The sequence below is a fragment of the Tupaia chinensis genome, unplaced genomic scaffold (assembly GCF_000334495.1).
Source record: "Tupaia chinensis unplaced genomic scaffold, TupChi_1.0 Scaffold000359_1, whole genome shotgun sequence".
NCBI classification, from domain to species: domain Eukaryota; kingdom Metazoa; phylum Chordata; class Mammalia; order Scandentia; family Tupaiidae; genus Tupaia; species Tupaia belangeri.
In genome coordinates, this window is record NW_006159855.1 from 1,066,416 (window position 1) to 1,090,707 (window position 24,292).

The 24,292-nt window shown below is 46.8% G+C and overlaps 1 protein-coding gene across 3 annotated transcripts in view; it reads left to right on the forward strand.

The window, feature by feature from the left end:
* Window positions 1-24,292, forward strand: part of TICRR (TOPBP1 interacting checkpoint and replication regulator) — a 112,469-nt gene that overhangs the window by 47,798 nt on the left and 40,379 nt on the right. For 2 of the 3 annotated variants that reach the window (XM_027773549.1, XM_006152794.3), the window contains exon 1: window positions 22,074-22,481. In XM_027773549.1, coding sequence (XP_027629350.1) covers window positions 22,140-22,481 — 342 coding nt within the window. In that variant the 5' untranslated portion in view covers window positions 22,074-22,139. Of the gene's footprint in view, window positions 1-19,522; window positions 20,082-20,112; window positions 20,730-22,073; window positions 22,482-24,292 lie in introns of those variants that run through there. The other variant, XM_027773550.1, reaches the window with a different exon arrangement.

Genomic DNA, 24,292 nt, shown 5'->3' on the forward strand with positions numbered 1-24,292 from the left:
TTTTTGCTATAGGGCGCGTGCACTCGCCAGACAAACTCAGAGAGACAGAGAGACAGAAAGCAAGAAATCACCCCCCAGGGGTGTTATGTTCTGACCAAAGGTATGTAACTAGGGACCTTCTGACTCCTGGCCTAATGCTCTTGCCACAGCCTCAGCCTGCCTGTGCGACTGAGGCCAAAGAGGCCAAGGGTATTGATGGTTGTCCCCCCAGAGTGATGGGCAGAAGGGAGGGTGATGGGAGTGACCATCTCTGTACCACTCCTCTAATACGGTTATAACCCGAGCAGAGAGAGACCTGCCATGAACAAAGACAACCTGAACCCCCTTGGCCTGCTAACCACATCGCCGGCCCTCCTGCCAATGGCTGCCACACCCTGCCTCTCCCTGGCAGGGGAGAGAACCATCCTGTCCTGGCCACTAGCCATCCACATTCATCAAGGTACATGCATTTTAGGAGGAAGTGGCTGGTTCTTTGGGTAAACCCCTGCCCAACCTTTAGACAAGAGCAGCAGGTTTCTTGAGCCTAGGTGTTAGAAGATAATTTCAGAATCGCAGCCTGTGGGAGGGTAGTAGAAGTACGAGGCCATTGGGCTGGGCAGGGGAGGGAGAGGTGGCCTAGAATCATCTGGTTGGAGCATGAGATGAGAAGAGTTAGAGGGGTGAAAGGGAAGGGGCTGCCAGCTTCCTACAAACCCTAAGTCAAAGTTCACCTCTTCCATGAAGCCCTGATCACCCCAGGGCCCACTAAGCTCTCAACTGTACAGGAAAGCGCTTATTCTGCTTTAACCGTGGAGGCAGACTTGTGCGAGTCTAGTGCCTTAACCAACACACCACCTGCCACCCTAGGAGGATGACTGTTTTAGCTTAAAGAGACATAATGCTGGGGCCAGCTGATGGCATGATAGTTAAGGTGGCTGGATCCCACACGGCCGTCTGTGAGGTATGAGTCTTGGATCTGGTGGCTTGAAAAACATGCCAGGTGCATGTGTGTCCAAGTCCCAAAAGAAGGGAGAAGTGGAGAAGGAATTGCAGCATGACCATTCCCAAAAGGGAGGGGTATTTTTTCATTTTCCCTTTCTCCCTCCCTTTCTGTCTGTCTCGGGGGTGCACATGTGCCCTCTGGCAATTATTTTTTTTTAAAAAAAGAAAATTCTGACATATAATACAATGTAAAATGTATAATGAACCTGGAAGACCCGCTAAATGAAATAAGCTAGTCACAAATGGACATACTATATGCATCTACTTATAAGAGATACCTAAAGTAATCAAATTCATGGAGACAGAAGGTAGAATGGTGGTTTCTAGGGACTGGGGGAGAAAAAAATGGGGAGTTATTGATGGATAGAGTTTGGGTTTTTGCAAGATGAGCTCTGGAGATGAATGGTGGTGAGGCTGCATCATAATGCAAATATACCCAATGTCTCTGAACTGTACACTCAATACTGGTTAAAATGGTAAATTTGATGTTATTTATTCTTTATCACAACTTTAACTAAAATACTAACTAGGGAGACCAGCAGATTACATAATGGTTACATTGTTGGACTCCCATGTAGATGACCATGGTTTGAGTCCCAGAACTGAAGGCTTAAAACTCATACCGGGCCCATGTGGATGCATGCCCCAAATCCAGAGGAGAATGGAGAAGATATTGTGGCATGGCCATCTCCCCTCAGGGGTGATTTTTTGCTTTCAGTCACTCTTTCTCTTCAATGAGGGCATGTGCCCTATAGCAAAAATTTCTCTCTAAAAAAAGGTGGGAAATCACACTGGGTACATGTGCGTGCGTGCCCAAAATCCCAAGAGGAGAATGGAGGAGAAGGGATTGTAGCATGGCCATCTCCCCAGGAGTTGGTTTCTTACTTTCTGTCTCTCTCTTTCTTTTCAGGGAGCACACACACCCTATAGCAAAAATCTCTCTCAAAAAAAAAAAAAAAAAAAAGGTACTGAAAAAGGGGGAAAAAAATCTATGGGATCACATCATATAAGGCACCGTTGGGCCAGCCAGTGGTGTGGTGAAGGTGGCTAGATTCCACATGATCTACTACATGGTTCAAGTGCAAGATCTGACGGCTTGAAAATGACTCTGGGCATATATGCCCAAAATCCCGAGGAAAATGGAGAAGGGATTGCACCATGATCATCCCTACCTGAGGGAGGTTGCTTTCTCACTTTCCCTCTCTTTCTCTCAGTGAGTACACATGCCCTATAGGAAAAGTATTTTTAAAAAGACAGACAGACAGACAGAATCTATTAAGATGAGTACCTGGAATAGAGGAAGAATTAAGTGAGGAGTGGGTGGATAGGAACAGTACTGGAGGGACACTTTCACTGTGTTCTTTTTAATATCTTCTCATGACAGTATTGCTTCTTCAAAAAAGTAAGATTATAATAAGAATTTTTGAAAAGTTCCTCCTGGTATTGAGCCAAAAACCTGTCTTACAACCATGTGGAAGGAGTCAAATTCCTCTTCTAAGTAACAGTCCTTTGATTTTTTTAAAAATAATTATTCATTTAAATTTACTTATTATCGTTATTATTATTATTTTTTTGGAGAGATTTTCGCTATTGGGCGCGTGCGCTCGCCAGACAGACAGAGAGAGACATAGAGACAGAAAGCAAGAAATCACCCCCCAGGGGGGATGGTCACGCCGCAATCCCTTCTCCTCCATTCTCCTCTCGGGATCTTGGGCACGCACGCACATGCACCCAGCATGAGTTTTAAGCCACCGGGTCCGGGATGCGAACCACAGTCGACTACATGGGAGTCCAGCGACATAGCCATTACGCTAACTGCTGGTTCCCTATTATCATTATTTTTTAATTTGACCAGAGAAAGACAGAGAAAAAGGGAAAGAAAAGGAAGGTGAGAAAGCAAATTGCCAGGTCTAGGACTTGAACTGCATCCATCATGTGGGAGTCTAGTGCCCTAACCACCACACCATGTGCTGACCCTAGTCCTTTGATACTTTAAGAGAGTATCCTGTTTCCTTTTGAGTTTCCTCTTCAGCTCCTCAGCACAAGGTACACTGGCTGCTGCAGGTGGGATGGCAGTTTGCTGGCTGTGAGTGGTTTGAGAATACCCAGCATGTATCTCCCCTGACCGCCCAACATATCCTACCTCTCCTTTGGAGAATCTCCCACTGTGCAGATCTCTGTGAGAGGACATCCCAGTTTTCCCTTAGGAAAGCCAGAGGCCGGGATGGCTCCTCCCTCTGACTATATTGACCCAATTAGGATGCAAGTATGTAACTCAACCAATCAACTCCCTTTTCCTAGGCGGTGCTCTTTAGTTGGTAAAGAAGCTGGTGCTTAGAAGTCATATATTTGTGTGCTCACCTTTGTGGGGGTACCCACTGCCCAGAACCCCAGTGTCTTGGTTCTGGCCCATTATGCAATCCTAGTGTTTCAGCCTCTATCAATTCTGTAAGTCCCAAAGGCCTTCCAATAAATTGTCTTTGCTTAAGCTAACCAGAGCCATTTTCTGTAGCTCAGGAGCAAGCATACTGACTGCTAAAAGCTTCAATTTACTATGAATCTAGGAGGTGTGACAGATTATATTCCCCAAGGTGACCTTAATAATTTCTTCCATCCCACATGCTGGTCAAAAATACTGGTGAGGTCTATGTCCTCTCCTCTTGAATTTGGGAAGTTTCCACAAAGAGTAGCAGAATTTATGGGATGTGACTATGGGGAGTAGGCCATAAAAAGCCATGCAACTTTGCCTTGTTCCCTTGGGATGGTTGCTGTGGGAGGAAGTCAGCTCTCACGTAAGAAATCCAACTATCCTGAGACGGTCATGCTGGAGAGGTACAAGTAGGTGGTCTGGCTGACAGTTACAGAAGGAGTTATCAGCCGACAGTCAGCATCAACTGCCAGCCATGTGAGTGAGTCACCTTGAGATCCAACCCAGCTGAGCCTTCAGACGATGACAGTCTATTCAACACCTGACTGCAACTGCGTAGAGAGACACGACCAAGAACTGCCTGGATGACCTTTCCCACATTTCTGACCCATAAATTCATAGCAATAAAATGACTGCTTTAGGGCCAGCAGTTGTCATGGAAGTTAAGGCAGCTGGATTCCACATGGCAGTCTGCTTAGTTTGAATCCCAGACCTAGAGGCTTGAAAAACACACCAGGCGCATGTGCGTGTTTGCCCAGAATCCCTAGAGGAGGATAGAGGAGAAGGAATTTCGGTATGGCCATCCCCTCTCGGGAGTGCCTTCTTACTTTTTAGCTCTCTGGTGAGTGCATACACCCTGCAGCAAAAACTAAAAAAAAAGAAAGAAAGACTGGCTTAAGCTGTTAAGTCTTAGGATCATTTGTTTTTCAGTGATAGAAACTAAAAACCAGAAACTCTTGCTTGCTTTCCTTTCTTACCTCACATGAAACTGTATATGCTCAGCAATCAGAAAGATAATAGGATAAAAGGCAAAGAAACAACTACCCCCCCCAAAAAAGAAAGAAACAAAACCCTACATTTATTGAGTCCTACCACAGGACAGATCCTTTTCTCTTTTTTTTGAATTATTTATTTAATTTTACATATTACTATTTTTTTAAACTTGCTATAGGTGATGTGTGTTCACCAGCGCACAGAGAGACAAAGAGAAAGCAAGAAAGCAAGTCACAAGGTTTGGGACTCGAACCACAGTACACCTTGTCCAAGTCCAGTGCCTTAACCACTACAGCAATTGCTGGGCCCCAGATCCTTTTCATATACTACTTTGTATACTTTTTTTAAAGAGAGATTTTTGCTGTAGGGTGCATGTGCTCACCAGAGAGAGAGAGAGAGACAGAAAGCAAGAAATCACCCCCAGGGTGGATGGTCATGCCTCAGTCCTTTCTCCTTCATTCTCTTAGGATTTGGGGCATGTACGCACACGTGCCCGGCATGAGTTTTAAGCTGCTGGGTCTAGGATTCAAACCATGGTTGACTATATGGAAGTCCAGTGATGTAACCATTATACCATCTGCTGGTCCCCCACTTTGTGTAATTCTCACAAATCTATGAGTTGGGAACAGTTATTCCCTTGTCAAAAAGAGAAAGTTGGGGGCCAACCCATGGCCTGGTGGATAAAGTGGCTAGATTCACATGGTTCACTACACAGTTTGGGTCCTTGATCCAGCAGCTTGACAACCATGCCAGGGGCATGTGCATGTGTGTCCAAAATCCCTAAAGAAGTTAGAAATGGAGAAGGGAATGCAGAGTGACCATGCCCCATGGGGGTGCTTTCTCACTTTCTCTCTCTCTGTCTCTCTAGGAAAGTACATGTACCCTCTGGCAAAATATTAAAAAATAAGAAGAAAAGAATGTAGGGGCTCAGAGGGCTGAAGGTAGTTGTTAGCCTGCCAAGCTGGAACTGCCTCTACTAGGGTGAAGTCTCAAAAGCGAGACAAGGAGTGAGAGCCAGGCAAGAAAGTTTAAAACAATGTGGCGTTGCCAGGATAAACATCACCAGGGATGTGCGATGATTTTTAAGGGATTAAAGTGTCCATGGAGCTTCACCCCACACATGAGTCAAATGGCAGGTGGAACCTGTCATCCATGAGGTAGAAGTGAACAATGAGAACTTTCAGAAAACCTCCAGTTACGGAGCGGCACACAAAGGAGATTTCTGGTGCCTTCATAACTTGCGAATCCTTCCTTTACTTCTCGGGGTTAAGTCTTCCAGGTAGTTAACTTTTTTTTTTAAAAATATTCTTTTAAAAATCATTTTTATTTGTGTATTTATGCTATAGCACCCCTCAATGGGGTCTTTTTTTTAATTTTTTTTTTGAGAGATTTTTGCTATAGGGCGCGTGCGCTCGCCAGACAGACAGAGAGAAACATAGAGACAGAAAGCGAGAAATTAACCCCCAGGGGGGATGGTCATGCCGCAATCCCTTCTCCTCCATTCTCCTCTCGGGATCTTGGGCACGCACGCACATGTGCCCGGCGTGAGTTTTAAGCCACCGGGTCCGGGACGCGAACCGCGGTCGACTATGTGGGAGTCCAGCGACATAGCCATTACGCTAACTGCTGGTTCCCACCCTCAATGGGGTCTTGACACTGCGGTCCACCCCCAGCTCTAACCAGCCATGGATCCTGGGCATGTGCATGCCAGGCGTACTCAGGAGGTCCCCGCACTTGAGCCTGGAGTCCTTCCATGGAGGTCAACCTCACGGAATGTCCTGTTTTACCTCGGTGAGTTTCTCCAATTAGCCAGCACTTTATATACATTATCCTTAATCCTGTAAGAGTGATGGGGGCCAGCAGGTGGCATGGTGGTTAAGGGCGCTCGACTCTCACATGGCCAACTGCTTGCTTTCTCACTTTCCCTCTCTCTCTCTCCCACTCTCACTCTCACTGTGTCCCTCTCTGGTCAAATTAAAATAAGTAAATAAATAAATTAAATTAAATAATCTACAAAAATTATTCCGCCCTCACAATCAGATGTCTTACACACACATTTGTGTCACACATGCACACACATATATACACTTCCCTCTTTTTTTTTATTTTTTTTTGAGAGATTTTTGCTATAGGGCGCGTGCGCTCGCCAGACAGACAGAGAGAAACATAGAGACAGAAAGCGAGAAATTAACCCCCAGGGGGGATGGTCATGCCGCAATCCCTTCTCCTCCATTCTCCTCTCGGGATCTTGGGCACGCACGCACATGTGCCCGGCGTGAGTTTTAAGCCACCGGGTCCGGGACGCGAACCGCGGTCGACTATGTGGGAGTCCAGCGACATAGCCATTACGCTAACTGCTGGTTCCCACCCTCAATGGGGTCTTGACACTGCGGTCCACCCCCAGCTCTAACCAGCCATGGATCCTGGGCATGTGCATGCCAGGCGTACTCAGGAGGTCCCCGCACTTGAGCCTGGAGTCCTTCCATGGAGGTCAACCTCACGGAATGTCCTGTTTTACCTCGGTGAGTTTCTCCAATTAGCCAGCACTTTATATACATTATCCTTAATCCTGTAAGAGTGATGGGGGCCAGCAGGTGGCATGGTGGTTAAGGGCGCTCGACTCTCACATGGCCAACTGCTTGCTTTCTCACTTTCCCTCTCTCTCTCTCCCACTCTCACTCTCACTGTGTCCCTCTCTGGTCAAATTAAAATAAGTAAATAAATAAATTAAATTAAATAATCTACAAAAATTATATGTATTAAAAAAGAGAGTGACGTTACCATTCCTTATTACAGAGGGAGAAAGTGCTGGGTAGGTTATTTGTCCCAAATGTCACACAACTAGGAAGTGCAAGCTAAAGAAGGGTTCGAGAGGAACAGAATATATGGAGGAGAAAATGAGCAGACAGGCAGTGAGTCCCTGCTAGCATGGATCCCTCAGGCAGAGACTCCGAGACACCAGCCTAGGGCTCTGTGGGTTCTCTGCCACAGAGGAAGACTGGAGAAGGAGACCTGGCAGAAGGTGGGGTCCGCAGAGGACATGGAGCCAAAGACTAGACGAGGAACAGTGTCCTCCTCAACCTATGGCTGGACCAGAACCTGCAGAGATGACATCTCACACTCATTCCCTCCCCAGCTGGGAGGAGCTGTCAGACCCAACCCTTCATTTTATACATGAGACAATTGAAGCTGGAGAGGAAAGGGAACACACCCAAGGTCCTCCAGCTGGTCAGTAGCAGGGCAAGACAACAGTTCCTATTCCTGCTTACTGGCCAGTGCTCCCTCAGGGTCACCTTCCTGTGCTCTGGGATTGAACTTGGACTTTAACTAGGGTGACCCTTTAAATTTATCATCCAAACCAGAATGAGAAGGGGCATTATTAATAATTACACCAGGATAGCAGGTGTAAACAGGACTGCCCTGGGCAAATGGGACATATAGTCACTCTAGCATGACAGCTGAATGCCACCCATTTGCCCACCAGGGGAGCCTGTTTCCCCTTTGGCTGAAGGGACCCAAGAACTTGTCATCACTCTCCACCCCAAGTGAGGGGGCCAGCGGACCAAGCAGCCCTGAGAGAGCCTAGCTTTTCCAGGGGTCTCCAGGGTGTTCCAGGTGCTCTGTTCCTGACCTCCGTCCCCATTGGAGCTGTGTCTGCATAAACAGAGGCCCCATTTTGTACTGTCCCCACCGATCAGAGGGCAAGTGCCCTGCCAAGCCTGCAGAAGTCCAGTTTCAGGTGCTTCTCTCTAGGTGGTACCCATTGAACCAAAGCCATCGTGGAGCTTCAAGCAAGGCCCTCTCAAGGGGCTGCAGGGCAGTGGCAGGGAAGGGAGGTCTGTCCAGGCCTAGTAGCTGAAACTTCTAGAACGTGGGAAGTGGACCCCACTGGCCTGGGCTAGCTGGACTGTTTCTTCCTCCCTCTCTCACACCTCTACCCTCCTTCAGTAGTCACCAGTTTCTCAAATTTTACCGTGCACAAGCATGCCCTGGGGATCTTGTGAAAATGCAGATTCTGGGACCATCAGGTGGCATAGTAGTTAAGGCACTGGTCTCCCATATGGCCAAGCATGGTTCAAATCCTAGATTTGGCAGTTTGAAACTCACACTGGGCATGTGTGCGTGCATGACCAAAATCCGAAGAGGAGAATGTAGGAGAAGGGATTATGGCATGGCCATCCCCCTTGGAGGGTGATTTCTTTCTTTCTTCTTTCCAATATAGCAAAATTATCTCCAGAAAAAAATAATAAAAATAAAATGCAGATTCTGACTTAGCAGGCCTGCAGTGGAGCCTGAGAGTCTATGTTTCTAATACGTCCCAGGAGATGGCAACGCTGGGGTACAGGGACCACCCAGAGTAATGGAACCATGCATACCCTCCCTTCCAGTCCCTTCCCTGCATTCACCTGACTGCTCTTTCTTTCCTCCTTCCCTCCTTCCTTCCTTTCTTCCTTTCTTTATTGCTAGAGGGTATGTGCACATGCCAGAGAAAGAGAGATAGAGAAAGCACCCAGCAGTAGGGCATGGTCATGCTATAGTCTTTTTCCCCCTACTCCTCCCTCCCATCAAGATTTGGGGTATATATACACACACACACACACACTCAGTGTGTTTCTCAAGCTGGTGGGGCCAAGAGTCAAACTGCAGTCAACCTTCATTTTTTTTATTTCTTAAATTTTAAACTTTTTTCTTTCTTGAGAGACAGAGTGAAGGAAGGAAGAAGGGGCACACCCAAAAGAACCCTCACACAGCAACCCACCCATGGCCATCCCCCTTGGAGGGTGATTTCTTTCTTTCTTCTTTCCAATATAGCAAAATTATCTCCAGAAAAAAATAATAAAAATAAAATGCAGATTCTGACTTAGCAGGCCTGCAGTGGAGCCTGAGAGTCTATGTTTCTAATACGTCCCAGGAGATGGCAACGCTGGGGTACAGGGACCACCCAGAGTAATGGAACCATGCATACCCTCCCTTCCAGTCCCTTCCCTGCATTCACCTGACTGCTCTTTCTTTCCTCCTTCCCTCCTTCCTTCCTTTCTTCCTTTCTTTATTGCTAGAGGGTATGTGCACATGCCAGAGAAAGAGAGATAGAGAAAGCACCCAGCAGTAGGGCATGGTCATGCTATAGTCTTTTTCCCCCTACTCCTCCCTCCCATCAAGATTTGGGGTATATATACACACACACATACACACACACACACACACTCAGTGTGTTTCTCAAGCTGGTGGGGCCAAGAGTCAAACTGCAGTCAACCTTCATTTTTTTTATTTCTTAAATTTTAAACTTTTTTCTTTCTTGAGAGACAGAGTGAAGGAAGGAAGAAGGGGCACACCCAAAAGAACCCTCACACAGCAACCCACCCCCAGGCCAAACTGCTGACTCACACAACCGTAAACATATAAAATGATCATTGTTTTAAATCACTGGGTTTTGGGGTGGTTTGTTACGCAGCAATAAAAAACTGATACACATCTAATGTTTCCGTGTGGGCTGGATCTAGGTCTGTTTGGTGTCTTATACTCAGTGCTTTGAATTCATGAATGAACCTGGACCTGTCTGATTCTAAGGCCCATGAGTTTCTGCTTGACCTCTTTGTTTCTTGACAAACTGCTCACCCTGGGGGCTAAATAGATCAAGGGCAGGATGTGGAAGCTAGGATTGAGCAAAGGCCCATCAGCATGTGATGGGTCAGGGGATGAGTATGTGACCTAAGCTATCCAATCAGATGAAAACTTGGGACGTCCACAAAAAAATTCTGGGGGAAATACCTTTTCTCCCACAGTCAATATAAAGAACAGAGATAGTTAGGAATGATTTTCAAAATCTGACTAATGAGAGCAAGCCTGGTGTGGTAAGCAAAAATTTAAAGGTTACCTGCTGGATTGGGCATTAACTTTTTTTTTTTTAAGAATTATTTATTTATTTAATTCCATTTGTTGTTATTATTTTTTAATTTGACCAGAGCAAGTCACACACACAGAGAAAGGGAAAGTAAGAAACCGAGCCACCAGGTCCAGTCTCGAACCAGGATCAACCATGCGGGAGTCTAGTACCTCAACCACAGCCACCTGCTGGCCCCCTGGGCATTAACTTTTTATTATAGCTGCATATGAGGAGGTCCATGGTAACTGCGGAATACTCAGAGGGCCTAGGACAGTGGCTATTCACCAATAAGTACAGAGGTTTTTCCAACATGATAACTATTGGTATCAGCGTAACAGTGTGTCGTGCCCATCAGCCCTACACGTAGGCCTGGGAGCTGTTGGATCTGTCTAGGCAGGGAGCCAGCACCATGGAAGGGGTCCTGGGAAATGTAGAAAAAGAAACCAAGTTCTGGTCAGAGTATTTAAGCCCGAGGTAAAGCTTTGTCTGGTGCTAAAAATACAATTCAGCCTTCAATCACGTAAGCCCAGAAATTTCTATTCTAGCAAATAAGGCTGAAGTTTCTGTTGCTTGCGATGATCAGGATCCTTAGTGATAGGCTTTTCTTCTGGGAATACAATAACACATTCTAACTGAGGGAAAAAATTGTATATAATAGGTACTTAATTAATATATGTAAAAAAATTAGAAAATTGGAGCCAGCAGGTAGCATGGTGGTTAAGGTGCTGGACTCCCACGTAGTCAACCATGGTTTGAGTCCTAGTCCCAGAGGCTTGAAACTCACACTGGATGCGTGTACATGCATGCCTAAAATCCTGAGAGGAGAATGGAGGAGAAAGGACTGTGGCATGGCCATCCCCCCTGAGGGGTGATTTCTCACTTTCTGTTTCTCTCTGTGTCTCTGGTGAGTGCATGTGCCCTATAGCAAAAAAACAAAACCAAAACCCAAAACAAAACTCTCTAAAAAATTAGAAAATCTACTAATATTTCTTTTATTCTTTCAAAGAATTATTTCATTTAACTTATTTATTTTTAATTTGACCAGAGACAGACAGACAGAGAGAGAGAGAGAGAGAGAGAGAGAGAGAAAGAGAAAGCCGCCAGGTCCAGGACATGAATCACAGTCAGTCATGTGGGAGTCCAGTACCTTTAATCACCATGCCCCCTGCCGGCCTCAGAAAAATCTAATATTTCTAATTAAAGAAAAAATTATATACAATTATATATACACTTAATACCTGTTACAAACCCAACACTGATGCAGGGGACAGATTTAGTCACAAATTCCTAGAAGAGAAAGTTCTTAGAAAGCATCTGATCCCACCACACCCTTCCCAATAGGGGAAACTGAGGCTCGGAAAGAGAAAGTGACTAGTCCAAGTTCTCTCGGTGAGGCACACAGAGCCTGGGAGAAAACTCTGGTCTTTTCATCTAAAGCCTGCTGTCCTTTCGTCTCAGGACCATATTCTGGTTCTGCTCCTCTGCTCCCTGTGGTGAAAAGTAGAGAATTTTAGACAAGGCCCTAGCTCTTTAATTCCTGCCCCCATTTCTAGGCAAGGCAGAAGAGGACCTGTGTACTGAGCAGGCCTGGAACCCGTTGGAAGTGACTTTGAGCTGGGGCCCTGAAGGCAGCAGAGATCCGATGGCTCAGATAAGGTCAGGTCTGCAGGGAGAGAGGCAGCCAGCTGAGACGTAGCACCTGGAAAGCTGCTGCCTGGTTCTGCCTGCCCTGGGCAGCAGTGGAGGACAGAGGGAAAGGGGAGGGGGAGTAGCCAGACCTGGGGCTAGAACTTGCAAATAATCCCCTCCCCACTCCAGGGGCCTTGGGCTAACAGAGGCAGGAACCACAGTGAGGTCAGGTCATCTGGCCGTAGTTTTCTCCACACCCTCCCCAACACCTGCAGGAGCCTCACCACCACCGCACACACGTGTACACGTAGGCCTCAGAAAATGGGAGGGAGTATCACCAAGTGACTACCTGGCTTCAAATCCCAGTCCCAGCCTTTTCTACCTGGCATGCAATTAGTCTGTGCCTATTCTTCTTCTGGAAAATGAGTGGCAGTAGCACCTACCTACCTAATAGGCATAAGCAAATTAAAAACTGTGAGATGCATGGGATGGGGAGTGGCTCAGTGAGTGCTCCAAAATGTTACCTTTGGCTGTGGATGATGTCACTGGTCTTGTTCAGTCACCTTGCACCAGGTATCTGTTGTACCCCTGGGGAATTCTGGACATAGCACTAGGGACTGCACCAACAGAAACATTTAAGACCTGGGCAGGGAGAGTTGGCCTCAAAAATATAAAAATAAAAACTGTAAAATCAAAGTGAATGACATTTTTTTCTTAAATGTCCACAACACATAATACATTTCTCCAGAGAAGTTGGATCTGGGACTTGTAGGTGGTGTGGTGGTTAAAGTGGTGGACTCCCACATGGCAGACCACAGTTTGAGTCCTGGACCTGGCTGCTTGCTTTCTCATTTTCCCCTTCTTTCTCTTTCTCTCTGCCTCTTTGGTCAAATTAAAAAATAAAAATATTAATAACAACAAAATTAAATAAAGAAATAAGAGAGACAGAGAGAGAGATAGAGAGAGAAGCTGAATCCTACATGGTGTGGTTTGAGGCCTGGATCTGGTGGCTTGAGAAACACGCTGGGTGCATGTGCATGCGTGCCCCAAATCCCAAAATGAGGGAGAGATGAAGGAAAAGGGATTATGGTGCGGCCATTGCCTCTGGGGAGTGCTTTCTCACTTTCCTTCTCTCTTTCTGTTTCTCTGGTGAGTACATCCATTCTCTGGCAAAATAAGAAAATATTCTTTAAAATTTCAAAAAAAAAACCCCACTTCATCTTTGACTTGCTTGTTCCCAGCCAACCCTGACCCCGCCTCAACCCCTGCTAGTCCTCCCAAGAGCAGCTTCGGCTGGCCCAGGTGCTCTTAGACTAACTGGGCAGTCACCAACCTGGTAGCAGGGGCTGGGATAAAAGGATCTCCTTCCTACCCCACGCTGTTCCAAACTCAAGTCAGCCCTATACCCATCACCCAGAATCTATCAGTAATATTTTACTATACTTCTGGGGGCCGGCAGGTGGCATGGTGGTTAAGGTGCTGGACTCCCACATGGCTGACCATGGTTCAAGTCCTGGTGGACCTGGCCTTGCCTCCTCATTTCCCCTCTCTGTGTGTCTCTGGTCAAATTAAAAAAATAATAATAATAATGAATAAACTTAAATAATTCTTTTGAAAAATACATTTTACTCTATTGCTTTATCTCATATCTGTTCATCTATTTGACCTTCTATCTACCTATTACCTACCTTTTTTTTTTCCTTGCTATAGGGCACATGCATTCACCAGAGAGAGTCAGAGAAAGGGGGGGGGGAATAAAAAAATCACCTCCCAGGGGGATGGCCATGCCACAATCCCTTCTCCTCCATTCTCCTTTTGGAAATTTGGGCAAACATGCAGGTGCATCCAGTGTGTTTTGTTTTGTTTTGTTTTATTTCTGCATGGTTTTTTTTTTTTTAAATATTTTACTTAATGTTAAAATTGTCATTATTATTATTGACTAAAGAGAGAGAGGGAAAGTGAGAAAGCATGCTGCCAGGTCTAGGACTTGAACCACAGTTGGCCACATGGGAGTCTAGTATCTTAACCGCCACACCACCTTCTGGCTATAGCTGGTGTGTTTTTAAGCCACCAGGTCTGGGATCTGAATCATACAGTCAGCCATATTGGAATCTAGCACTTTAACCACAGTCCACCTGCTGGACCCTCTTATTATTAACAAGGTCTTTGCATTTTCACTTTGCACTGGGCCCTGCAAATTATGTAGCTGGTCCTGGCTCCAAATCACAACTCTTCAAAGCAGGGCCAATTATCACCCCTTTTTAAAAAAGAGGAAAAAATAGAAAAAGGAACCAACTCAGGGTTCATGGGCTTGTTGGGTGTGGGGCAGGGATGGATGAGGTGTGGCTTCGTGTGGCCTGTTCTCTATGGCCATGACACTGAGCCTTCCACTGCCCAAGGCCCTATTTCTTGATGGGATCCCATGAGGAGGCCAGGCTGTCTCTATAGGGGACCTCCCTTTTGTCCTTGGGTTCCCTCATCCGTGAATGGACCGTGTGTTCCAGGCCATTCCCACAGGACCTGAGGTGAGGGTTCCTGGGCTCTGTGCAGTCTTGATAAGGCAGGCCTGGGCCACACCTCACTGCCTACACTTTGGCTTGGCTCCCCTGGCCAGAAAACGGAGCGCTAGTCACACAAAGCCCTGGAATGACAGTGACCCTGAGGCCTGGTTTGGCCCACAGAGTTCTGCTTAGGTGGGAGGCAAGTAGGGACTGAGGATGAGAATATGGTCCCTGGCCTCCCACTTCTGGACCTCACCCGCCCTCCAGGAAGTCTCTGAACTACAGTCCTGCCCCTCCACCCCCAACTACAGAGACACTTCAATCAGCCCTGTCCCTCCACCTCCAACTACAGGGACACTTTAATCAGTGTAATGTTCAGCAATTTACTTAACCTTCTTAAGATGTAAAAATGGGAAGGGGGAAGGGGCTTTTAAGATGTAAAATGGGGGGAAGGGGTTTTTAGAGAACTAAATATGACTGCTCCTAAGTGCAATTCCAGGTACTCAGAAAGTGTTCAATAAACATCATTTTCCTTTTTGTTTTCTTCTCTATAACAGCTTTCGTTTGTTTTTTAGGGAGATTTTTGCTATAGGGTGTGTGTGCTCACCAGAGAGACAAGAGAGAGACAGAGAGACAGAAAGCGAGAAATCATCCCCTGGGGGGATGGCCATGCTGCAATCCCCTTTCCTCCATTCTCCTCTCGGGATTTTGGGCACGCATGCACACGTGCCTGGTGTGAGTTCAAGCCAATGTGTTAGGGACTCAAACCACCGTGCAATGTAACCATCATGCCATCTGCTGGTCCCACTTTTGTTTGTTTTTACTACTGGGCACTCACTGGAGAGAAAGAGAGAGAGGGGGGAGAGAGAGAGAGAGAGAGATGGGGAAAGTGAGAAATCACTCCCCAGAGGGATGGCCACACCCCAATCCCTTCTTCTCCAGGGATTTTGGGCATTCATGAACCCAGCATGATTTTCACACTGCTGGGCCCAGTTCTCAAACCACATAGTTGACCATGTGGGATCTAGCTGCTTTAACCACCACACCACCTGCTGGCCCTTCTCTAACAACTTCACTGGTGTGGCTCAGGCTCAGAAATCTGAAAGCCTCCAGGAGTGAGAAAGTACAGCTGCCTCTTCATGCCCAGAAATACTGCCACAAGTGGGGATTTCCCCCACAGAGCATGATAACACTGAAAGACTGACAACAAGGCAGCAAAGATGCCTGGGCACACGGCTTCTGTCGGGGAGAAGCAATGTTCCCAGAAGACTGCCCCTTGCCCAGACTCCCCCTTGCCTCAGGACACATTCTATGTGTTGCTGCCAGTAAAACTTAAACCTGGGGACCACCTGCTCAACTGCAGCTGGAGTTATCCGGACACCTCAGCTGCTTTCTCAAAGGGAGAGAAGAACATTTTAATCATTGTCACCCTCAGACAGAAACCAGTCAGAATGAGGAGGGTTTTACTGACTTGCCCAGGTTCCCCTAGTCTAGTTCAGTTAGAAGCTTTGGTAGTGAGGCCAGCATTGTTTGTTTGTTTTTTAAGTTCCTATGTGTTTCGAATGAGTATCCAACATTAAGAATTACTGGTCTACTCCAACCTCCTCTGCATAGAAATAAAAACACAGAGAAGTGGGGACCATCAGGTGGTGTGATGGTTAAGGGTGCTGGACTTCCACATGGCTGACTGAGGTTTGAGTCCTAGACCTGACAATTTGCTTTCTCACTTTACCTCTCTCTCCCAGTCTGTCCTTCTTTGGTCACATTAAAATAAATAAAGTTAAATAAAATAATTAAAAAAAAAACCCCAGAGACGTGACAAAGTAACCCCAGAAAGGTTAAAACATTGGGACCAGGGACCAGCAGATGGCATAATGGCTATGTCGCTGGACTCATATGTAGTTGACTGTGGTTCAAGTCCCGGACCCGGTGGTTTAAACTCACGCTGGGTGCGTGTGTGTGCGTACCCAAGATCCCAAGAGGAGAATGGAGGAGAAGGGGTTGCGGCGTGGCCAGCGCCGCTGGGGGGGCGGGTGATTTCTCACTTTCTGTCTCTCTGTCTCTCTCTGTCTTCCTGGCGAGTGCACGTGCCCTATAGCAAAAACTCCTCCCCCCCCCCAAAAAAAAAGAAAGAAAACATTTAGGGCCAGTTCCATGGCCCAGCAGTAATAGGCTGCCCAAGAGAAGCTGGATCCCACATGGCGACCATGGTTCAAATCCCTGGCCCAGTCAGCCAGAAGCACCAGACCTGTTTGTGTGAGTTGCCTGGATTCTACAGGCTAGAGGACTGGAGGAAGGAGATCGTGGGATAACCAGCCCACCCAGGGTGCTCCTCTCTCTCTCCTGTGTAGGCAGGCACTCTATCTTGAGTACATAACTATTGTTATTTCATTATTTCCAGTACTGCTCCAGTCAGGGCTGGTTTTGCAGACGTGTGACTTGCAACACAGCCCTGTGTGCTGAGAAGGGTCCTGTGTTTGACTTAATGTTCTGGTGTTGCTATCTTGAAAGTTTTATTTATTTTCAACAAGGGGCCCTGCATTTTCACTTTGCACTAGGCCCTGTAAGTTATGTAGCTGGCCCAGGCCCCAGATCACAACTCTTCAGAGCAGGGTCAGTTATCACCCCTATAAATAGGAACAATCTCAGGGCTCAGGGCTGGGGTGGGGCATGGAGGGATGAGGTGTGGCTTTCTCTGCTTATGTCCACTGGTCTGCTCTCTATGGCCATGATACTGGGCCTTCCACTGCCCAAGTAGGTCCTTTCTCCTGTCCACCTCACCAGAGCGGGAGACTGCTCTTGTATCTCCAGGGGGACGCAGTGTGGACTAGTGGAAAGAGACTAGAATCAGTCTTCGGTCAGGCTTTCAGGTGTTCTCTTTTGCTAGCTGTGAGGGGTCCTCTAAGCCTTGATTTTTCATCTGTAAAAAGGGAGAAATAGACTACCCAGGTGGCATGGTAGTTAAGGCGGTTGGATCCCACATGGCCAACTGCAAATCTGAGTCCCAGACCCAGTGGCTTAAAAATCACTCTAAGCTTATGTGCATGTGTGCCCAAATTCCAAGAGGAGGGTGGAGGAGACAGGATTGTGGTGTGGCCATCGCTCTTGTGGCATGTGATTTTTCATTCTCCCTCTTCCTGCTTCTCTCCACAAGCTCACAAGTCCCATAGCAAAAGAGAGAGAGAGAGACAGAAAGAGAGAAACCAATCCCTGCCTTGCCTTGCAGAATCGTTGTGAGGAGCATCTACATTGTGACTGCCCCATTGGAAGTTGGAAATGTTTCTCTTTCCATTACTGGGAAGAGGGAAAAGCATTTTCCCCCAAGTTCTAGGTGCAGTTCATCAGTCACCTGAGGTCTTTTTTTCCTTGGGAGGCCCAACTACCATAAATCACCAGGCTCTGTTTTTCTCATGCAAACTAAAGACAAGCAGTTCTAGAGAAAGGTTTAATTCTGGAGTTAAAGATGTCAAGTGTATGTGCATGCCCCACGTACAGGGCGGGGTCAAACCCTGTGTAAAGGATTGTGGCTGCTACCCTCTAGTGGTAATTTATCGGTGTCTACATAAATTCCCAATTTTTTTTTGAGAAATGTTTGATATATTACAGTTGAGTTAAAAGATAAGTATTGGGGCCAGCAGGTGCATGGTGGTTAAGGTGCTGGATTCCCACGTGGTCTCCCATGATTTGAGTTCCAGACCCGGCAGCTTGAAATCACATGAGGATGTGTGCCCAAAACCCCAAAAGAGAATGGAGAAGGGATTGCAGCAGGGCCATCCCCCTAGCAAGTGATTTCCTGCTTTTTCTTCCTGTCTGTCTTCAGCAAGCACACATGCCCTATGACAATAACCTAAAAAAAAAAAAAAAAATTGAGTCCCCACTCTGTTAGGCACTAGAGATAAAAAGACAAATAAAACAGTTCCTGCCCACTAAGAACTTGCAGTGTAGAAAGTGAGGCAAATTCTTAAAGATTGTTTGTATGTAACCCAATGTGGTAAGTTGTTTTTCTTCTCTTTTTCCAATTTTTTTTTTTGAGAGGGGGGGTGGGCAGAGAGCAGTGTGCTCACCAGAGAGATACTCAGAGACAGAGGAAGACAGAGAGGGAGAAAGCAAGCACATTCCCCCTCCCATATAGGAATGCCCATAATCCCTTCTCTACTTCTCCATCCTGCCAGGACTTTGGGCATTCATGCATGTATACCTGGACTGTTTTATCAAGTTGCTGGGGCTGGGATTCAAACCATGGTTGGCCATGTGAAATTTGGTTCCCGTTAACCATGAGGCCATGGGGCCTGCTTGATGATAACCCTGAGAGATGGAGAAGGGATTGCAGAGTGGCCATCCCTCTTGGGGAGATGATTTCTTGCTTTCTGTCTCTGTCTCTCCAGTGAGTGCACGTGCCCTATAGCAAAAATCTCTCTTAAGAAAAAAAATTATAGGGGCTGGCAGGTGGTGTGGTGGTTACTGGATTCCCATGTGGCTGACTGCAGTTCGAGTCCCGGACCTAGCAGCTTGTTTTTTCACTTCCTCTCTCTCTCTCTCTCTCTCTCTCTCTGTCCCTCTGTGGTCAAATTAAAATAAATAAAGTTAAATGAAATAATTTTTAAAAATTATAATATTGATACTTTTCCAAGAGAAGGCCAATGTGTTGTTTGTGGTCTGTTTTCAAAATCTAACATGACCTAAAAACAAAAAATATTTTGAAAAGCTGTATGGAGTTCCATGGGGAGTATACATAGTTTAACTATTCCCATTCAAATTGTTATAAACTTTTCTAGAGTTAATTAGACTCTATGGTATCTAACTTTTATCTAGCATTCTCTAGATAAATTTCAGAAGTCACTGAGGCAAGTGTGACTTGCCTTTAATTTTTTAATATATTTTTAAAAATTTACAGAATATTTGGGCCAGCAGTGGTGTAGTAATTGAGACTTCGAGTCCCGGACCTGGCAGCTTGCTTTCTCACTTTCCCTTTCTCTCTCACACTTTCTCTCTCTCTAATCAAATTTTAAAAATAAAATAAGCTAATAACAACAAACAATTAAAATAAATACTTTTTTAAAAAATTACAGAATATTAACGCTTTCGCCATCGGATTCTAATCCACAGGTCTACAGGGATTTCAGACCAGTTCAAATTAAATCATCCCAAATTCCCTTTCAGTACTAAGTTTTGAAAATCGGATCTTCACTCACGCCTGCGCACAGGCGCACAACTCCAGGCTCCTCTCCAAAAAGGAAACTCCTTGACACGCCCCCGAGGCTCCACCTCTTTAAATTTTAAAACGAAATCTCAGGCCAATGAACGTTAAGAGTCTCCCGGAACACAGCGCTCCACCCCCAGCCACGCCCTCCACCAATCAAACTGACGTTTTCACCACCCTCCGGCCAGTCAGCATCAAAAATAGAAGTTGGTTACGTAGCTTACGTGAGGCGAGCAGCCAATAGGAACTGACTTTGGGACTCACCTCTGCCAATAACAGCAGCTCTTGGAGAGCGCGGGAGGCTTTCGACCAGGACGCTAAGGGGAGCAGAGAATGGCGCTGGTTCTCTGAAGCAAGGCCTAGGGAGAGCGGCTTCAGCTCGTACCCGAGCAAGGACCTGCGACTCGTCCGCCATGGCCTGCTGTCACAAAGTGATGCTGCTGCTGGACACCGGGGGAGGCGCCGGTTGACACACAGCTGCTGGACACCGGGGGAGGCGTCGCTCGCCCCAGCCCGGTCCGGCGGGCCGCCCTACGCCTCCTCACCTACTTGAGTTGCCGCTTCGGCCTGACCCGGGTCCACTGGGCCTTCAAGTTCTTCGACTCGCTCGGGGCGCGGAGCCGGCCCTCTCGCGTGTCTAACTTCCGCGAACTGGGGGCCCGCTCCTGGGAGGACTTTGAGGACGAGCTGGAGGCCAGGCTCGGAGAGCGCGCCCCCGGCGCTCACCTGCCTGGCCCGGCGCCCAGGGCCACTCACACCCACAGCGCCCTGATGGAGACGCTGCTGGACTACCAGTGGGACCGGCCCGAGATCACGTCGCCCACCAAGCCGATCCTGCGGAGCAGCGGGAGGAGACTGCTGGACGTGGAGAACGAGGCCAAGGAGGCCGAGACCGCGCTCGGAGGCTTCGGGAACGCGGTCTTCCTCCTGGCCCCCTGTCCGCATTCGCAGAGGGAGCTGCTGCAGTTCTTGTGTGGGTGCGAGGCCCAGACTCAGCGTTCTCCTCCTACCCCTAAGCAGGCAATGGAGAAGTTGCTGCCCAAGAGAGTCCAGGAACTAATGACCGCCCGAAAAATCGCCCTGTACTGGGTGGATACCACCGAATGGTCTAAGGTAAGGTTGTAACAGTCTCAGATTTAGGGCTCGGTGCTCTCCTCGTTAACCAGCACCTGGCAGTGTCTGCAGAGCAAACCCACCGACCCAGGTGAGACTAACGTCATGTGTCCCTTCAGAAGGATAGTAATCACATACAGGGACAGTTTTCACAGCTAGGTGGGTGGTTCCTCCCTACCTACTAAGCCTAAGTTGGTCCTTCACAATTTGGGCTCTACCTACCTTCACAGACTTGACTTTCCTACACACCACATATATTTCTAACACGGAAAAGCCTAGTCTAGCTAATTGGTGGGCCTGGGCAGCTTGTTTTATCTTTGTTTAGTCTTCCCAGGATGCCAGTTCTCATTGTTGTCCTCCGTGAAGACTTTGTCCAAAAAAGAGGTGATCTTGTACATTGAGTGGTAGTCAGGAAAGGCCTTTTTGAACAAAGAACAGAATAGAATAGTCAAGAAGGAACATAAAAGTTGGGAAAGAATATTCTAGGCAAAAGGAAAGGCTGGTGTAAGGACTTGAGCTGCAAATGAACTTGTTTCAGAAACCAAAAGACAGGTGGTGCTAAGACCTAGTAGGCCAGGTGAAGAGTAATGTGGGAGGAAGTCAGGCAGTCTCAAGTGTGGGTTTTGTTTGAATCATGGGAAGGCTTTGGACGGTGATTTAACCAGGTGAAAGATGATTCCACATATTAGCATTTCGTGGCACTAAACTAGGACCAGGTGTAAATGCTACACGTTTTTTGGCATAGCATTAAAATGCTGGGATTTGATTTTTATTTCAAAGATCTCTTCCAGGTCTGATATACCATATACCATAGTCTGAAATGATGGGGCTTGTCTGAGTCGTCCCTTCTTATCTGCTGTGTTGTTACTCTTCCCCCTACCCCCTAAAAAAAGATACCCTTCAGATAATTTTTTTTTTTAAAGAGATTCTTGCTATAGGGCACATGTGCTCGCTAGAGAGACAGACAGAAAACAAGAAATCAGGTGAGATGGCCATAGTGCATTCCCTTCTCACCCATTGTCTCAGGATTTTGGGTATACACGCACATGTGCCTGGGTGTAAGTTTTAAGCTGCCTGGTCTGGGACTCGAACAGCAGTTGACCACTTGGGAGTCCAGCGACATAGCCATTACACCAACTACTGGTCCTGTAAATATTTTAATAAATTAATGCACTTTTCAACTCTTACTAAAGTTTGAACTTAGCCTTTCATTTGATAAGCAGGTCCCCCCACTCCGTCCTCTGTGTGAGATCATTTTGACAAATGTGTCACTTTGGTAGAACGTTATAATTTGGATCTACCTTCTCTTAACTAACTTACTTTTCTCCCCCAGCCAGGCTCGGAGAGCGCGCCCCCGGCGCTCACCTGCCTGGCCCGGCGCCCAGGGCCACTCACACCCACAGCGCCCTGATGGAGACGCTGCTGGACTACCAGTGGGACCGGCCCGAGATCACGTCGCCCACCAAGCCGATCCTGCGGAGCAGCGGGAGGAGACTGCTGGACGTGGAGAACGAGGCCAAGGAGGCCGAGACCGCGCTCGGAGGCTTCGGGAACGCGGTCTTCCTCCTGGCCCCCTGTCCGCATTCGCAGAGGGAGCTGCTGCAGTTCTTGTGTGGGTGCGAGGCCCAGACTCAGCGTTCTCCTCCTACCCCTAAGCAGGCAATGGAGAAGTTGCTGCCCAAGAGAGTCCAGGAACTAATGACCGCCCGAAAAATCGCCCTGTACTGGGTGGATACCACCGAATGGTCTAAGGTAAGGTTGTAACAGTCTCAGATTTAGGGCTCGGTGCTCTCCTCGTTAACCAGCACCTGGCAGTGTCTGCAGAGCAAACCCACCGACCCAGGTGAGACTAACGTCATGTGTCCCTTCAGAAGGATAGTAATCACATACAGGGACAGTTTTCACAGCTAGGTGGGTGGTTCCTCCCTACCTACTAAGCCTAAGTTGGTCCTTCACAATTTGGGCTCTACCTACCTTCACAGACTTGACTTTCCTACACACCACATATATTTCTAACACGGAAAAGCCTAGTCTAGCTAATTGGTGGGCCTGGGCAGCTTGTTTTATCTTTGTTTAGTCTTCCCAGGATGCCAGTTCTCATTGTTGTCCTCCGTGAAGACTTTGTCCAAAAAAGAGGTGATCTTGTACATTGAGTGGTAGTCAGGAAAGGCCTTTTTGAACAAAGAACAGAATAGAATAGTCAAGAAGGAACATAAAAGTTGGGAAAGAATATTCTAGGCAAAAGGAAAGGCTGGTGTAAGGACTTGAGCTGCAAATGAACTTGTTTCAGAAACCAAAAGACAGGTGGTGCTAAGACCTAGTAGGCCAGGTGAAGAGTAATGTGGGAGGAAGTCAGGCAGTCTCAAGTGTGGGTTTTGTTTGAATCATGGGAAGGCTTTGGACGGTGATTTAACCAGGTGAAAGATGATTCCACATATTAGCATTTCGTGGCACTAAACTAGGACCAGGTGTAAATGCTACACGTTTTTTGGCATAGCATTAAAATGCTGGGATTTGATTTTTATTTCAAAGATCTCTTCCAGGTCTGATATACCATATACCATAGTCTGAAATGATGGGGCTTGTCTGAGTCGTCCCTTCTTATCTGCTGTGTTGTTACTCTTCCCCCTACCCCCTAAAAAAAGATACCCTTCAGATAATTTTTTTTTTTAAAGAGATTCTTGCTATAGGGCACATGTGCTCGCTAGAGAGACAGACAGAAAACAAGAAATCAGGTGAGATGGCCATAGTGCATTCCCTTCTCACCCATTGTCTCAGGATTTTGGGTATACACGCACATGTGCCTGGGTGTAAGTTTTAAGCTGCCTGGTCTGGGACTCGAACAGCAGTTGACCACTTGGGAGTCCAGCGACATAGCCATTACACCAACTACTGGTCCTGTAAATATTTTAATAAATTAATGCACTTTTCAACTCTTACTAAAGTTTGAACTTAGCCTTTCATTTGATAAGCAGGTCCCCCCACTCCGTCCTCTGTGTGAGATCATTTTGACAAATGTGTCACTTTGGTAGAACGTTATAATTTGGATCTACCTTCTCTTAACTAACTTACTTTTCTCCCCCATAGCAGTGAACACAAGCATGGACCCAGGGATTTAACAGCAAATACTAATTAATTGATCTATGTCGTAGTTTCAGATTCCTATTTGTTACTGAAACAAAACTTTTATAATACATTGTTTCTTTGTGCTATATGTGATATTTTGTTTTCTTTGACATGTGCTTCTCTGAGATCTTTAAATGGTGATCATAAATCACTCAATTCATCAGTCCATTCCAAGGGTCACTACCTAAATTTTAAAAGCACTGTCTGGGACCACTAGGTGGTTTGGTGAAGGTGCTAGACTTCCACAGGACTGATCGCTGTTCAAGCCCCAGACCTAGTGGTTTTAAAATCACTCCTGTGTGTGCATGCCCAAAATCCAGAGAGGAGAATGGAAGAGAAAGGATTGCAGTGTGGCCATTCTCCTGGGGGTTGATTTCTCATTTTCCCTCTCTCTGTCTCCAGTGCGCACATATGCCCTATGGCAAAAAACTTAAAGA